Source organism: Lucilia cuprina, chromosome 6 (genome assembly GCF_022045245.1).
Source record: "Lucilia cuprina isolate Lc7/37 chromosome 6, ASM2204524v1, whole genome shotgun sequence".
NCBI lineage: Eukaryota > Metazoa > Arthropoda > Insecta > Diptera > Calliphoridae > Lucilia > Lucilia cuprina.
Genome location: NC_060954.1, coordinates 49871528 through 49888189, shown reverse-complemented (window position 1 = coordinate 49888189; position 16662 = coordinate 49871528). Strand labels below are relative to the sequence as shown.

Genomic DNA, 16662 nt, shown 5'->3' with positions numbered 1-16662 from the left:
TTAGTTAGTTAGTTAGTTAGTTAGTTAGTTAGTTAGTTAGGCAGTTAGTTAGTTAGTTAGTTAGTTAGTTAGTTAGTTAGTTAGTTAGTTAGTTAGTTAGTTAGTTAGTTAGGTAGGTAGTTTATTAGTTAGTTTGTTAACTGAACACGCAGTACTTTGATTGAGTGAAAATCTATTAAAGCAGATTTTCTAGGACATTTTTTCATCACTGGATAATACATTCCAGATTTGAAAATTATTGAATACCAATGTCTTCCCATTACTACGTATCACTTCGACTAAAGACGGCATCACTCCACTTTGTTCCCTGTTGCTAAGGTCTCTTCTTTAGACCCGTTTTCTTGATTGATTTGGCAAATATGTTAATATGTTCACCTTCTCAGTTTTGCATCTCGTCAGCTGGTTTTCTTTACTCTCTCTCTCTCTCTCTCTCTCTTACATCAACATTCAATAGAGAGTGCGGACAACTCAATCAACATTTTGTTATGTTTAACCATTTGTTCTTTATTATCCTTTATAGCATATACTCATGAGCTTAAGTACTGGGTTGGTTGCGCCACGTACTAGAATTTACTTTAATAACTTACTTAGAAGAACTTACAAATAACTTCGAATGTAAGTATATATTTTTAGCCTAGAAATTTTCCCATAGAATTTTTCGCGCAAACAGAGACTCGATTTTCCACAGAGCTGTATAAGTACTTATATATATACTTATATGATATACTTATATCACACCTTATTTATAAGCGAGTGTGCGAATGTCTTCAAATTATGACTTCAAATGCTTTACTGTAAGTTAAATTTATCATTTTAATCTATTACTTGATAATAAAAGTTTTTGTTATTCAGAGGTAAAAAAAAGAAAATTGAATATACATTTAACTCCCGTGGAGCACTTCTTTGTAGGAATACCTTGCAATCGATGCATATTAATGTACTGAAGATTTGAAAAATAAAGTTTGTTGAAAAGAGCCTCGGTTCCCTACCAGGGAGAACAAGTCGAAAAAATATTTTTCTTTTTATTTTTCTCATGTTCAGTACATTATTAATTGAGAGATATTTGTACTTGAGATTCTTGAAAAGGCTGTTCCTTGGGACTCTCTTATATAGTTATATTTAATAAATGGAACATGGTTTTAAATTAATTTTATTTGAAAACAAAGTTTTTTTTTTGAGTTCTGACACTTTTTAAGTAAATGTACGTATTATGCATGTATGTATATCTGTAACTAACAACATTAATAATAGTTTGAAATATAGTTGTGTTTCAACTTGATAAAGTTGATGTATATATAGATAAGTAAAAATCTGTATACCCCACACTGATACGTTTTTAAAGTAAGTATGTATACATTTCTTAATTACTAATATTTGAAGAGAGAAAGAAACATTGCATATATTTTCTTGCAAATTATTTAACTTTCTAAGGCAAGTAGATCCTAAACTCGGTAAGAAGGCAGCTTTTGTTAATAGCTTTAAAATCATAAAATCCAATTTTTAATAATCTTTAATATTCTTCTGGAAAAAACACCTTATACACGCAGAGAATAAACATGGCTGTGATAACCTTGTTCTAAAGGGCAACAATATTATGGTTAGAATTATGATTGTAGTCTAAATATATTATGGATATTGTAAAAATGTTTAAATATTATATTATATCTTATACAGTTAAAATATTTCATCATTATATTTATATCCTGCACAACTTTAATAGGAAGGGTATATTGGATTTGTGCTGATGTTTGTAACGCACAACAATAATCCGATTCCTTTTTTGAGTTGATTTAGCTATGTTCGTCCGTCTGTCTGTCTGTCTATCCGTCCGTCAATGTAAACCTTTAAATCTAACTATACGTCGCAATTTTAAAGGCAATTGAATAAAATTTGGTACATAATCTTCTATTGTCCTAGTGACAAAGCCTATTAAAAATGTTTAAGATGGGTTCATAATTTCAACTAGTCCCTATACAACTGAACCCACGAATGGGACTTGTAAACCTTGTAATCATACTAAAGGTCGCAATTCTGGAGATAATTCAATGAAATTTATAACATGATCTTCTGCCGTAGATGAAGTATATTATTCTATACAAAGTGAAGTATTCAACTTATACCTATAATGCTATTAACTAAATGAAAATTATTTCAAAAGTTGTTTTATTGTAGTACCAGCATACATTTAACAACATAACAATGGTTACATGACATATAACAATATAACATATAATAGTTATTTCTTAGTTTAAATAGTTGTAATAATCATTGTTACCATAAGTTTATTGAAGAAAATATGTTTCAGTGAATTATTCTTAAACTATAAACGCCATGAAAATTATTAATATAACTAAAATATTGTTTAAATTGAATTAAAATAACAATTATATGTTTTTGATAATAATATATTGTTACAGTGCAAATAGTTTAGTGTTAGTAACCATGTCAAACCAAGTTTTTTCTCTGTGTATAGACAGTTTCAAATTTAATTTAATATATAACTAGTTTTAAAGAGAACTCTTAAGAGTTACTTTAGAGTCACAATAATGTGCGAGAGAATGATAAGTCAATGTAGGTAATAACTATATCACTAGATCCATGTATGCTATTTAACTACCTATTTCGTTTTATTCGTTTTTAAACTAGTTTTTTTTTATAAACAATTCTTTTGATAATTTTTAAATCAATTTTCTTATCTTGATTGTATTTCTTTAGTATAATTTGTATTAAATTTAATAAAATTATTTTTAACAAATCTCTAAAAACTTTTCTTTCCTTCTTCGAACTTTAAACACAAAATATGAACAAAGAAAATAATTTGATAATTAAGTTTTCATTTTTGTTTCTATATGTAATTACATTGTATCCCAGTAAATAACTTGCTTTACTTTAAATAATATATATTTTTTCAATCTATTTAACTATTAAGAACTACTGGGATGTATGTATTTTCGAAAAATTTTCAAACCTCAAGAACTTTATATGCAAGTTCAATATACTACCTGAACTGCAACAAAACTATCAAACTTATTTATATGGAAAACTAATATTTTCTCTTGCATTTACTTAATTTGGGAAAATATTACAAAATCGTGATATTATTTTACAAATAGATAGATAAGAGTAAATGTGAGGAAAATGTAGAATGTAAGTTTTTCTTTTATTAAAAAGCATAATAATTCATAGAGAATAATGTAAATTACGTAAAAAATGAACTTAATCAAAGAAAATAATGTAAAAATAAATTTCATATAATCAATGAAAGACAAAGAATGGAAAAATATTTAAAATAATAATAAAGAAGTATAGTCGACATGGCCTAGCATATTATACCCCCACACCAGGCAGTATGTTAAATTGTAGATTAGTTTTCAAAATGTGGAGTAGGAGTAAATACTCCCCTATGTTACGTAAAGCTGGAGTACGGTCGCATTGGGACCAGGCGAAATAATGGACCTATTTTAACCACTGTTAACAGCGTTTGTCCTTAGAATGGTATGTGCGAAATTTTATCAAATTATATTGAGTATTGCGATCTGTAGAGTGAGCTATATTCATGGACAGACGGACAGACAGACAGATAGATATATATAGATAGATAGATAGATAGATAGATAGATAGATAGATAGATAGATAGATAGATAGATAGATAGATAGATAGATAGATAGATAGATAGATAGATAGATAGATAGATAGATAGATAGATAGATAGATAGATAGATAGATAGATAGATAGATAGATAGATAGATAGATAGATAGATAGATAGATAGATAGATAGATAGATGAATGTCGGACCAATATTTTTTACATTTACATTAACTTTTACATTAACTTACACAATAGGTACTTGCTAGCGTAGTAATAGGTACTTACTGCGCTAGCAAGTACCTAACTTTTTAAACTTCGAAACTGGGAGTTGCTCTGACAGTCCATCAGACTAAAATGTTTAGCATATTTGAAAGTATATTTTTAGGGTTTTCGAAAATATTTCTATGTTAAACAAATTATAAAACACCAACAAACCCGTTATGTTAGTTATAAGTGCTTCTGACGAATAAATTTATTTAACAGCTAATGATGATAACAAACCTTTGATTAGTATTCTAATCTAATCTTTTATCATAAACAATGACGACAACAAACAAAGCACAGTGGTTTGGAAATAGTTTTTTTAATGATTCCTTATCTCATGAAATTTAAGAGATATCGTAAAGAAAATTTCTACAATTTAGAAACAGACCAAGTGGTCACATTTGGTTTGGAATAACTGACGTATTTTATGCAATATTTCTCATCTGCCACGCTGCATCGATTATCCAGTTTTGGACGAAACCTGGGACCCGCAAATGTTTTCAACTCACAATAGTTCACTTGCATATCTTTAAAGGTTTTGAACTGACCTTGGCTAAAACACCACTTCTGAGCAGAAAAAATGATGTACGAAACATTAAAATCGATGGAATACATTCACTGTAATATTCGGTTAGATAACGATGAGTATCAGCTGCATTTTTTATAAATTAAATAATTACGGAAGCTAACAAGTAAGATTGATACGATTCGACCATACCCACCAAAAAAATATCAAATATAGATCAATTCTCAATAAATTGAGCCAGTAATAAGTGTTAAAGTAAATTTAAAAATTGAACCTTATATGAGGGTGGGTCAATAATAGACCGATTCTCACAAAATTAGGTAGAGAGATTTTGTCTCATACAAAACTGTTTATGGCGAATTTCATTGTTGTACTGATCCAGTAATAAGTGTTAAAGTAAATTTTTTTCTTACATTATTCCGTTAAGATTTACATTCACATAAGATTTATTTATGTAGAATTTTATCGTTACACTGGTCATTTTGAAGTTATTACTCTTAAAGCTCTTTCTTTCCATCCTTCCTTTTCCAATACTAAATAAACTAGATAAAATTTTAAGACGTGTCCAGATGTCCAGTCAAACCTTTTACGCAAGATATAGAATTCAATTTTCAAATTTTGACCTAAAGTGTTATTCGGACTAAGGACAGAACCTTTTGAAATAGTTAAAATCTATTTACTATTTCACCTTTTAAAACGAGAGCTTCCGATGTTATCCTTTTACTTATAACTACTTCAAATATATTGAAAAATAGATTTTGTATAAACTTCCTTTAAGGATATCACTTTAACATTTATAATTACTTAATATCTATAAGTAACGTTAGTTATATTTTATAATAAAATTGTTTATAAAACTAAATCAAATTTATAAAGACAAGGAAAATCGGTCCGGACTTTACTGTCATATAAAGCCAGCAAAAACAAAAAAAAAAAATTTCAAAGAAGCGAAAAAGACATAGAATTTATTCTATGAAGGTTCAAAAGAGAAGTGATGATTTTAACACATGTTCATTTAGTACTACTTTTGAAGTGGTGATAAAGTAGAATCTCGGAGACCTAATAAGAAGTTTCTAAAGGATTGAGCTGAATCTGAATACGACCTCAGATTTCCCCATCACATCTCGGATTTGAAATATCACCTCCTGACATAAAGTAGAGATAAAGTAGGAAGAAGATTCTAAAGGATTGAGCTGAATCTGAATATTACCTCAGATTTCCCCGTCACATCTCGGATTTGAAATATCATGTTCTGAAATTAAAAAAAAACAATATATTTGAACTTTTTAATGTCAAGACCACTTTACATATATGTAAAGTCATAATATGTCATCTTAAAGTATATTTTGTCAACCTTAAAATATTAACATCTGATAAATCGTCTTTTCTTTATCCAGATATTTTCAGCTAAACTTTGAAAACTCACAGTTTTTGGTATATATCCGCGCTATAGTAGTAGAGGATATACACTCTACTACTATAGCGCGGAGATTTGAATGAATTGTAAATATGTTTTATAACGAACAAAAATATAAGATTTACACCTATCTGATAAAGTTCCAAGCGATACAATATCACCTTTTGATCCGACTTAACGATGTCTGTCCATCCGTAATTTTCAACGGATGATATCTCGGAAACTTGAATTTTGAACAATTCTCAAATCGTAGATAAGATGAAGAAACAAAACTATACTGGGTTTAAAACACAATTGATATCTATATTATATTTAATAAACTTGAATAAAATAAATGCATTTACCGATTTAAATATACATATTATTATCATGAAATCTCATAAACTACACTTATGATAAGATTTACATCGTGTCTGACGGAATTGTTTATCAACCACATTTCAGTTCAGCAATAATTGTTTATAGTGTAAACAATTTTATTTTGAAATCATAGAAATTATTACTAATTAATCTAAAAGTCTATTAAAACACTAACACACTACGTAAAGAAAAGTTGTAAAAAGAAAAAAAACTATTCCTATTAGGTTGCCAGGTAATTGTAGAGGATGTTTTCTTTTAGAACTTTCGCCAAGTTTTGGCCATAACAAAATCTATTGAATATAATCTATGATTCTAATCAATTGTTAATAATTTGTTTATTAATGTTATTGTGTTACTTTTATTAACAAAAAACTAAGAGAAAATTTAAAGTGAAATTATTAAAATGTTATCTGAGAATAGTTTCTTTCTTTTTGTGTTTTAGCACAAACCCAATAAAAAAATTACTTAATCATTGATAATTGTATTTGCTGGTTTTACGATCCGAGGTGGTTTTGTATTATGCAGCATTGATTTAAATCATTAAGTGTATAATCGGCGGGCCGCGAACATTCATTCGGTGTTAAAGTGAAAAAATTGTGAAATATAAACGTATTTAATTTTAAGTGTTAACAAAAAATGTGTGTGCTAAATTATTAAAATAAAAAGTATTTAGATCCTTTAATTATACATACACATATATAAGCTTAAAAATGCAATCCTTTAAATCAGATGAATTGCCGGTAAATCCGCGCCAACATTCAAATCCTTTATCATCGTTAATGTTTTGGTGAGTAGTAAATAAAAATGGGTGTGTAAAAGTATTATAACAAATTGTTTTAAACTAAAATTATAATTTTATAAATATATATAATTTTTTTTTTTTGTTTATTTTATAAAACTAAATTTTTGTATTTGTTTATTTTTTCAGTTTTACAATGCCCACATTTTTTAAAGGTCGCAAAAGAGTTTTAAATGAAACTGATCTTTATCGGGCTCTAGACGAACACAAATCAGGTATGAAGAAATAAAAGCCTATATTTGGACATAAACACGTCCTTTTCATAAATTAACAACTGTTATAAAAATCCTTTAGAAAATTATTTCGGTCATTTGCACAGCTACTGCGGATTCAACCGAAACTAGTTCCTTTTTCACATGGACATAAAGACGGACAAAATGATATAAACTCACAATTTAATTCAAAACCGAATGCTATACTTTAAGATGGCAGTAAGGTGTTATGAACTTCATCACAAATACATAATATCCTTCAACACAAACGCATAATTACCTTCGCACAAGATATGGTTTTATATTGGGCTATGACTAATCTGAAATACTCTTCACCAGTAAGTAACTTTTTAACAAGATCTTTCTGAATATGCGTATACCCTACGCCACTAATATGCCTACATAATACATCACTAAAATGCCTGTACCCTACACAACTTCGTATTATACGTTTGTGCTGAAGGGTATTATACGTTTATGCCGATGTTTGTAACACCCTAAATTAGAGTTTCTTCTGCCACCGCGTGAACATTTAGCGTCAACTACAGGAAACATTTTTCACGATTTTTTTGATATAAATTAAACCAAAGGTTTTTCGGAAGAATTCGAGAAGTGAATCACTCCGGGAGGTTATAATTCCAACCTATGGCGCAGGTTAAAAAGCGCACAATAGGTCCGATAGAATGCTAGGAGTATTTCTTCGGATTTGATTTTAACTAACTAACCAGCACTACCTAATATGACTACACAATACACCATTAATATGCCTGCACCGTATACCACTTCGTATTATACATTTGTGCTAATGTTAGTAACACCCTTCCGATCCTTCTGCCTTACGTGAACATTTAGCACGAAGTACAGACCACTTTTTTTAAGATATATTGATATAACTAACTAAGTAACTAACTAAGTAACTAACTAAGTAACTAACTAAGTAACTAACTAACTAACTAACTAACTAACTAACCAACTAACTAACAATCTTAATAAATAACTAACTAACTAACTAACTAACTAACAATCTTACTAACTAACTAACAATCTTACTAACTAACAATCTTACTAACTAACAATCTTACTAACTAACTAACTAACTAACTAACTAACAATCATACTAACTAACTAACTAACTAACAATCATACTAACTAACTAACTATCTAACTAATTAACTATATCATTCATGGAAACCAACGTTTGTGTGTACCAAATTCAATGAGGGTCGGCCCATGTTTGACTCCGTATAAAGCCTCTTTTAAATTAGTCAATAAATCATAGTGCCATACCCGACCATATGTTTTTAATGAGTTGTAGCGGTTAAATGCTTCCATTATGATGGGGACAAACATTTATAAATCACGTAGTAATTGTTTTATACATATAAAGTGCTAATTTTTATAAATAAGTTTTATTTGATTTTGATAAATATTTTATGGACCTTTCATGAAAATACTTGAAACATGCGGAATTATTCATCGACACACGTAACAAACTATGTCGCATTTTATTAGTATAGAGTAAATAAAGTGACTTAAAGTCCTTTTGTTTCATTTCAGTTCCATTTCAGAATTTTTTCGTCGTTTTTCTTTTCTTAATTTGATTGATTTTGAAAATATTATACTGCGATCGAAACTTTCAAACGCTAGTAGGGAACTTAGGTTTTTCTCGTTTTTAGTACATTACAACGCATAGTTTTAGAGTTATTCATTCTATAAAGTGGTCCACGGGACACCCTACTATACATACATTCTTCATACTTGTTCTATATGCCATAAAATATGTAGGTTCTGTTTAATTTAGAATTTAGTATTGACTATAAGAATTAAGTATTGAATTTTTTTTTTTTTTTTTTTTTTTCAAAGAATAAAAATATCCCAACCACATCTGATTTTCACCAACAGAACAATTAAATTAACATTAGAATATTTAAAGTACATAGTTCTAATCTTATCAACCGAAAATTTCTTTTCAAACGATTTATTTCACTTTTATTGCATAGACTTTTAATTTCGATAAACGAAATGGTTATCAGATAACCATAACACGACCACGACAATGAAACTTAATCTCGAACTTGTATCTTTATAAATTTGTATAATATTTTTTTGTTTGTAAACAATAAGTATTATTATGATTAAAAAATAATTGTTAACTTTTTTATTTTTATTTTACAGAATTAGTGGGCAATAAACTTAGCTTGGCGTGGGAACAAGAATGTAAAAAAGTCAAAGGCACCAATAAAGAACCCAGTTTGGTAAAGGCCACTATTAAGGCATTTGGTTTTCACTACATGTTGTTGGGTATAGCATTGTTTATCATAGAAATTGGTTTGAGGTAATAGAAATTCATATTTTCAATAATTATAGTATAAAACAAATCACAATCCCCTACACAGATCTGTACAACCTTTGTTTTTGGGCAAATTGGTAGCATTTTATGCTAATTCGAACGCCACCACTAATGATGAAACTGAGGCCTATTTATACGCTGGAGGTGTAATATTGAGCAGTGCTTTAAGTGTACTCTTTTTGCATCCGAATAATTTGGGTATTCAACATTCGGGCATGAAAATACGTGTTGCTCTCTGTAGTTTAATTTATCGTAAAGCTTTGCGTTTAAGTAAATCTGCCATGGGTGAAACTACTTCGGGTCAGGTGGTTAATTTAATGACAAACGATGTGGGCCGTTTGGATACTTCATTGTTGCATATACACTATTTATGGATCGGACCCATAGCCATAGCTGTTGTCACCTATTTAATGTATTTGGAGGTGAGTAGAAAGTTGTATGTCAAATAAAAAAAAATTGATAAATTCCATATTCTTTACAGATTGGCGTTGCATCATTCTTTGGCGTAATTTTAATGTTATTATTTATTCCGGTACAAGGACTTTTGGGCAAAAAAACCTCTATTTTACGTTTACGCACTGCTTTGTGTACCGATGAACGTGTACGCCTAATGAATGAAATCATCTGCGGAATACAAGTGATTAAAATGTATGCCTGGGAATATCCCTTTGGCAAATTGGTGGAATATATTAGACGCAAAGAAATGAAGGCCATACGTTATGCCAACTATATACGCGGCATGTTTTCTTCCTTTATTATGTTTCTCACACGCCTATCGGTATTCTCCAGCCTTGTGGGATTTGTATTGTTGGGCAATTTTTTGACTGCGGAAAAGGCTTTTGTCGTAACGGCTTATTATAATATCTTAAGGACTATTATGACTGTATTCTTTCCTCTGGGCGTGGCTCAAATTGCTGAAACTATAGTGTCATTTAATCGTCTGCAGACCTTTATGACATTGGATGAAACAACGTTGGTTGACAAAAAGAAATCTAAGACCAGTGATCCCGCCAAGACTATACCAAGTGCTATTGTCAGTGAAGATGGTAAAATGTCTATATTGCCAATAAAAGAAAACAAATCAGAAGCCGGTATTGTTTTTCACAACTTTAAAGCCAAATGGGATGTAAAATCTGCAGATTTTAGTTTGAATGATATCAATTTGAATATAAAACCCAAAACATTGGTGGCGGTTGTTGGTCCTGTGGGCTCGGGTAAATCTAGGTAAGATAAAATCTAATTTTAAACAAAAATTAAATTGTTCAACTTAACTTGAACTAGAACTGAACTAGAACTGAACTAGAACTGAACTAGAACTGAACTAGAACTGAACTAGAACTGAACTAGAACTGAACTAGAACTGAACAGAACTGAACTACAACTGAACTAGAACTGAACTAGAACTGAACTAGAACTGAACTAGAACTGAACTGAACTAGAACTGAACTAGAACTGAACTAGAACTGAACTAGAACTGAACTAGAACTGAACTAGAACTGAACTAGAACTGAACTAGAACTGAACTAGAACTGAACTAGAACTGAACTAGAACTGAACTAGAACTGAACTAGAACTGAACTAGAACTGAACTAGAACTGAACTAGAACTGAACTAGAACTGAACTAGAACTGAACTAGAACTGAACTAGAACTGAACTAGAACTGAACTAGAACTGAACTAGAACTGAACTAGAACTGAACTAGAACTGAACTAGAACTGAACTAGAACTGAACTAGAACTGAACTAGAACTGAACTAGAACTGAACTAGAACTGAACTAGAACTGAACTAGAACTGAACTAGAACTGAACTAGAACTGAACTAGAACTGAACTAGAACTGAACTAGAACTGAACTAGAACTGAACTAGAACTGAACTAGAACTGAACTAGAACTGAACTAGAACTGAACTAGAACTGAACTAGAACTGAACTAGAACTGAACTAGAACTGAACTAGAACTGAACTAGAACTGAACTAGAACTGCACTAGAACTGAACTAGAACTGAACTAGAACTGAACTAGAACTGAACTAGAACTGAACTAGAACTGAACTAGAACTGAACTAGAACTGAATTAGAACTGAACTAGAACTGAACTAGAACTGAACTAGAACTGAACTAGAACTGAACTAGAACTGAACTAGAACTGAACTAGAACTGAACTAGAACTGAACTAGAACTGAACTAGAACTGAACTAGAACTGAACTAGAACTGAACTAGAACTGAACTAGAACTGAACTAGAACTGAACTAGAACTGAACTAGAACTGAACTAGAACTGAACTAGAACTGAACTAGAACTGAACTAGAACTGAACTAGAACTGAACTAGAACTGAACTAGAACTGAACTAGAACTGAACTAGAACTGAACTAGAACTGAACTAGAACTGAACTAGAACTGAACCAGAACTGAACTAAAACTGAACTAAGTAGAACTGAATTAGACCTGAACTGAACTAGATGTGAAATAATTTTAAACTGATTAATTTTTTTCCTCAGTTTAATCCAAGCCATACTTGGTGAACTACCCCCGGTATCTGGTACAATTCAAATAAATGGCGTTCACTCTTATGCCTCTCAAGAGCCATGGCTTTTTACCGGCACTATACGCCAGAATATTCTCTTCGGTCTACCCATGGATAAAAAACGTTACAATATGACGGTGAAAAAGTGTGCTCTTGAACGTGATTTTCAGCTTTTGCCTTATGGCGATAGAACAATTGTGGGAGAACGTGGTGCCTCATTATCAGGAGGCCAAAAGGCGCGTATAAATTTAGCACGAGCTGTTTACCGGAAAGCTGACATTTACTTATTAGATGACCCTCTTAGTGCCGTCGATACCCATGTAGGCCGTCATTTATTCGATGAGTGTATGAAAGAGTATTTAAGTGAACATATTGTTGTATTAGTGACACATCAGTTGCAATTTTTGGAACAGGCTGATATTATAATTATAATGGATCAGGGTAAAGTGAGTGCTATGGGTACATATGAGTCTATGATGCAAAGTGGTTTAGATTTTGCTCAGCTCTTAGCAAACGCTGAGGAGGAAGAGATGGATCAAGAGTTACAACATAAGCACCTACTACGAAGAAGGCAAATAAGTGAAACGTCTATGACTTCTACTGTAGAATCTGTAGAACTAGATAATGCTCCCAAACAGGTGGAAGAATCAAAACAGGAGGGTAAAATCGGTATGAAATTATATAAAAAGTATTTTGGCAGTGGTGGTGGTTTCTTTGTCTTAACGCTTATGACTTTCATGTGCCTGGCGGCGCAAGTTCTAGCCTCAGGCTCCGATTACTTTTTATCTTACTGGTAAGTTCTTAACTCTTTTTTGGAATTATACAACAATAGATATATGTGATCTTTTTCTTAATTACTAGGGTCAATAAAAACGAAAACACATCACCCGAAATGACCGAGGCCAACCCCCAAACCGATCCAAATGATATTTATATTTTCTCAGCCCTTAACTTGGCTGTCATTATCTTTTCCGTGGCGCGCAGTTTCATGTTCTTTAACTTGGCCATGAAATCTTCAACCTACCTGCATAATGCCATGTATATAGGTGTTACTCGCGCTGCCATGTATTTTTTCAATACCAATCCTTCGGGCCGTATTCTTAATCGTTTCTCTAAGGATATGGGTCAGGTGGATGAAATTTTACCCAGTGTTATGATGGATGTTATACAAATATTCTTGCAATTATTTGGTATTTTGATTGTCTTGTGTTTGTTGAATCCCTGGTATTTGTTACCGACAGTGGCGTTGGTATTTATATTTTATTATTTGAGATCATTCTACTTGAAGACATCTCGGGATGTTAAGCGTTTGGAAGCGATAAGTAAGTTTGAAAAAGTGTTAAGGATCAATTCTGTGACATGCGACTAACGAAACCGTTACTTTCAAAGAAGCCGTTACATCGAGAGTTCCATGTACTAAACCATTGACCAGTTCAAGCCTATAATCTTGAGAAGTTCATAGACTATTCAATTGATAAGACAACAGACTAGTTTATTGATTATGCAAAAACAAATTTATCGGCTAAAATGAAGTCGTTGGTCTTGTTCAGTAATATTTTTTCAATTTTAAAAAAATACCTTTCACTCTTTCATTGCAGCCCGCTCTCCTATTTACTCTCACTTGGCAGCCTCTCTCAATGGTCTCGCCACCATAAGAGCCTTTGAAGCAGAAGAGATTCTGATAGAAGAATTTGATATATATCAGGATTTACACAGTTCTGGTTTCTATATGTTCGTGGCCACAAGTCGTGCCTTTGGCTATTGGCTAGATTGTTGTTGTGTTGTCTACATTGCTCTCATAACACTAAGTTTCTTTTTATTTACTCCAGAGAATGGAGGTGATGTGGGCTTGGCTATAACTCAGGCCATGGCCATGACGGGTATGGTTCAATGGGGTATGCGTCAGTCGGCTGAATTAGAGAATACTATGACTTCCGTCGAAAGAGTAGTGGAATATGAGGCCATAGAACCGGAAGGAGAATTGGAGTCACCGCCTGATAAAAAACCACCCCAAACATGGCCCGAGAAGGGACAAATTAATTTTGAAAATTTATGTTTACGCTATAATCCCGATCCTAAATCGGATTATGTTTTGAAATCTTTAAACATCACAATAAAACCCTGTGAAAAAGTGGGAATAGTGGGTAGAACAGGAGCTGGAAAATCATCTTTGATCAATGCATTCTTTCGTTTATCTTATAATGATGGAGCGGTGGTTATAGATCAAAGGGACACTAATGAAATGGGTCTACATGATTTGAGAAGTAAAATATCAATTATACCTCAAGAACCGGTGTTGTTTTCAGGAACTATGCGTTACAATCTAGATCCATTTGAGGAGTTTTCGGATAACAAATTGTGGGAAGCTTTAGAAGAGGTAATTTAATAAAATATAATCCAAATATTCTTGAATAATTTTTAATTTATTTTACTAGGTCAAACTTAAACAAGTCGTAGCCGATATGCCTCAAGGTTTACTCAGCAAGATATCCGAAGGTGGTACAAATTTCAGTGTGGGCCAACGACAATTGGTTTGCTTAGCTCGTGCCATATTACGTGAAAATCGGATTTTAGTTTTAGATGAAGCCACTGCAAATGTTGATCCTCAAACTGATGCCCTAATACAAACAACAATACGCGAGAAATTTAAAAACTGTACCGTTTTAACAATTGCTCATCGTTTGCACACCGTAATGGATAGCGATAAGGTGTTGGTAATGGATGCCGGTCGAGTGGTAGAGTTTGGTTCGCCTTATGAACTGTTAACCGAGTCCAGTGTAAATGTATTTCATGGTATGGTTAAACAGACAGGCAATAATAGCTACGAGACTCTACTGAAGATTGCACAAAATGCTCACGAACAAAATTTATTGAAAAAGAAGGAAGCTTAAGGGATGTTATGACGGAATAACAGGATATCACGACAGAAAGTCGTCTACATAAATGTTGAGTTTTGTGAACCAAGATTTTTGAAACCATATTTCCGAAACAAAATTTTATGTAGCTTAACAACGAATCTAAGATTGTTCAGTTATATTGAACTAATATTAATGTTATTTAAAAAAGTGATTTCGATATTATAAAATTATATAAAAAGAGTTCAAATTATGTTTATTCAATGAAAGTTTAATTTTTTAAACTAGACTTAGTCTAGACTTGCCCACAGACTAGACTATATACTAGACGATATGTTAGACTATACTTTGCACTAGACAATAGTAAATATTATTGACTAAACTATAGACAAGACTGTATAATATACTAGAGAGTAGAATATAGACTACACTATAGACTGGACTGTAGACTAGACTAAAAACTAGACTACAGACTAGACTAAAAACTAGACTATAGACTAGTCTAAAGACTACATTATAGGCTAATCTATAGACTGTAGACCATACACTAGTATCGGTTTTTCATACTAAAAACCGATATTTTGAGTGAAAACATAAAAGTCCGTTTTTCTCGAAAACGGTAAGAGATACAGCAAAATCAAGCCAAATCTGTGATCACTTTTATTTCATACTGAAAACCGATATTTTGAGTGAAAACATAGAAGTACGTTTTTCTCGAAAACGGTAAGAGATACAGCAACAACAAGCCAAATCTGTGATCACTTTTATTTCATACTGAAAACCGATATTTTGAGTGAAAACATAGAAGTACGTTTTTCTCGAAAACGGTAAGAGATACAGCAAAAACAAGCCAAATCTGTGATCACTTTTATTTCATACTAAAAACCGATGTTTTGAGTGGAAATATAAAAGTCCGTTTTTCTCGAAAGCGGTAAGAGATACAGCAAAAACGAGCGAAATCTGTAATCACTTTTATATACTAAAAACCGATACTTTGAGTGGAAAAATAAAAGTCCGTTTTTCTCGAAAACGGTAAGAGATACAGCAAAAACAAGCGAAATCTGTGATCACTTTTATATACTGAAAACCGATATTTTGAGTGAAAACATAAAAGTCCGTTTTTCTCGAAAACGGTAAGAGCTACAGCAAAAACAAGCCAAATCTGTGATCACTTTTATTTCATACTAAAAATCGATATTTTAAGTGAAAACATAAAAGTTCGCTTTTCTCGAAAACGGTAAGAGATACGCCAACAAACAAGCGAAATCTGTGATCATCTATATTTTTAGTGGAAACATAAAAGTCCGTTTTTCTCGAAAACGGTAAGAGATACAGCAAAAACAAGCGAAATCTGTGATCACTTTTATTTCATACTAAAAACCGATATTTTCAGTGGAAACATAAAAGTCCGTTTTTCTCGAAAAAGGTAAGAGATACGGCAAAAACAAGCGAAATCTGTGACCACTTTTATTTCATTCTAAAAACCGATATTTTGAGTGGAAAAATAAAAGTCCGTTTTTCTCGAAAACGGTAAGATATACAGCAAAAACAAGCCGAATCTGTGATCACTTTTATATACTAAAAACCGATATTTTGAGTGAAAACATAAAAGTCCGTTTTTCTCGAAAACGGTAAGAGATACAGCAAAAACAAGCCAAATCTGTGATCACTTTTATTTCATACTAAAAACCGATATTTTGAGTGGAAAACGTAAGAGATACAGCAAAAACAAGCCAAATCTGTGATCACTTTTATTTCATAC

At 31.7% G+C, this 16662-nt stretch overlaps 1 protein-coding gene across 1 annotated transcript; it reads left to right on the top strand.

Moving 5' to 3' along the window:
• Nucleotides 1-6762: 6762 nt before the first annotated feature.
• Nucleotides 6763-15115, top strand: LOC111677811 (probable multidrug resistance-associated protein lethal(2)03659). Its single transcript, XM_023439005.2, has 9 exons — nt 6763-6946; nt 7088-7173; nt 9346-9505; nt 9567-9942; nt 10002-10744; nt 12020-12838; nt 12907-13367; nt 13644-14422; nt 14481-15115. Exons 1-9 carry the CDS (start codon nt 6870-6872, stop codon nt 14934-14936), a joined length of 3957 nt encoding a protein of 1318 aa, XP_023294773.2. The 5' UTR covers nt 6763-6869; the 3' UTR covers nt 14937-15115.
• The last annotated feature ends 1547 nt before the right edge of the window (nt 15116-16662 follow it).

Coding starts and splice junctions, on each gene's coding strand:
- LOC111677811 (XM_023439005.2), top strand. CDS start 6,870: ATGCAATCCTTTAAATCAGATGAATTGCCGGTAAATCCGCGCCAACAT. Junction 6,947..7,087: donor TTATCATCGTTAATGTTTTG/GTGAGTAGTAAA, acceptor TTATTTTTTCAG/TTTTACAATGCCCACATTTT. Junction 9,506..9,566: donor ATCATAGAAATTGGTTTGAG/GTAATAGAAATT, acceptor TCCCCTACACAG/ATCTGTACAACCTTTGTTTT.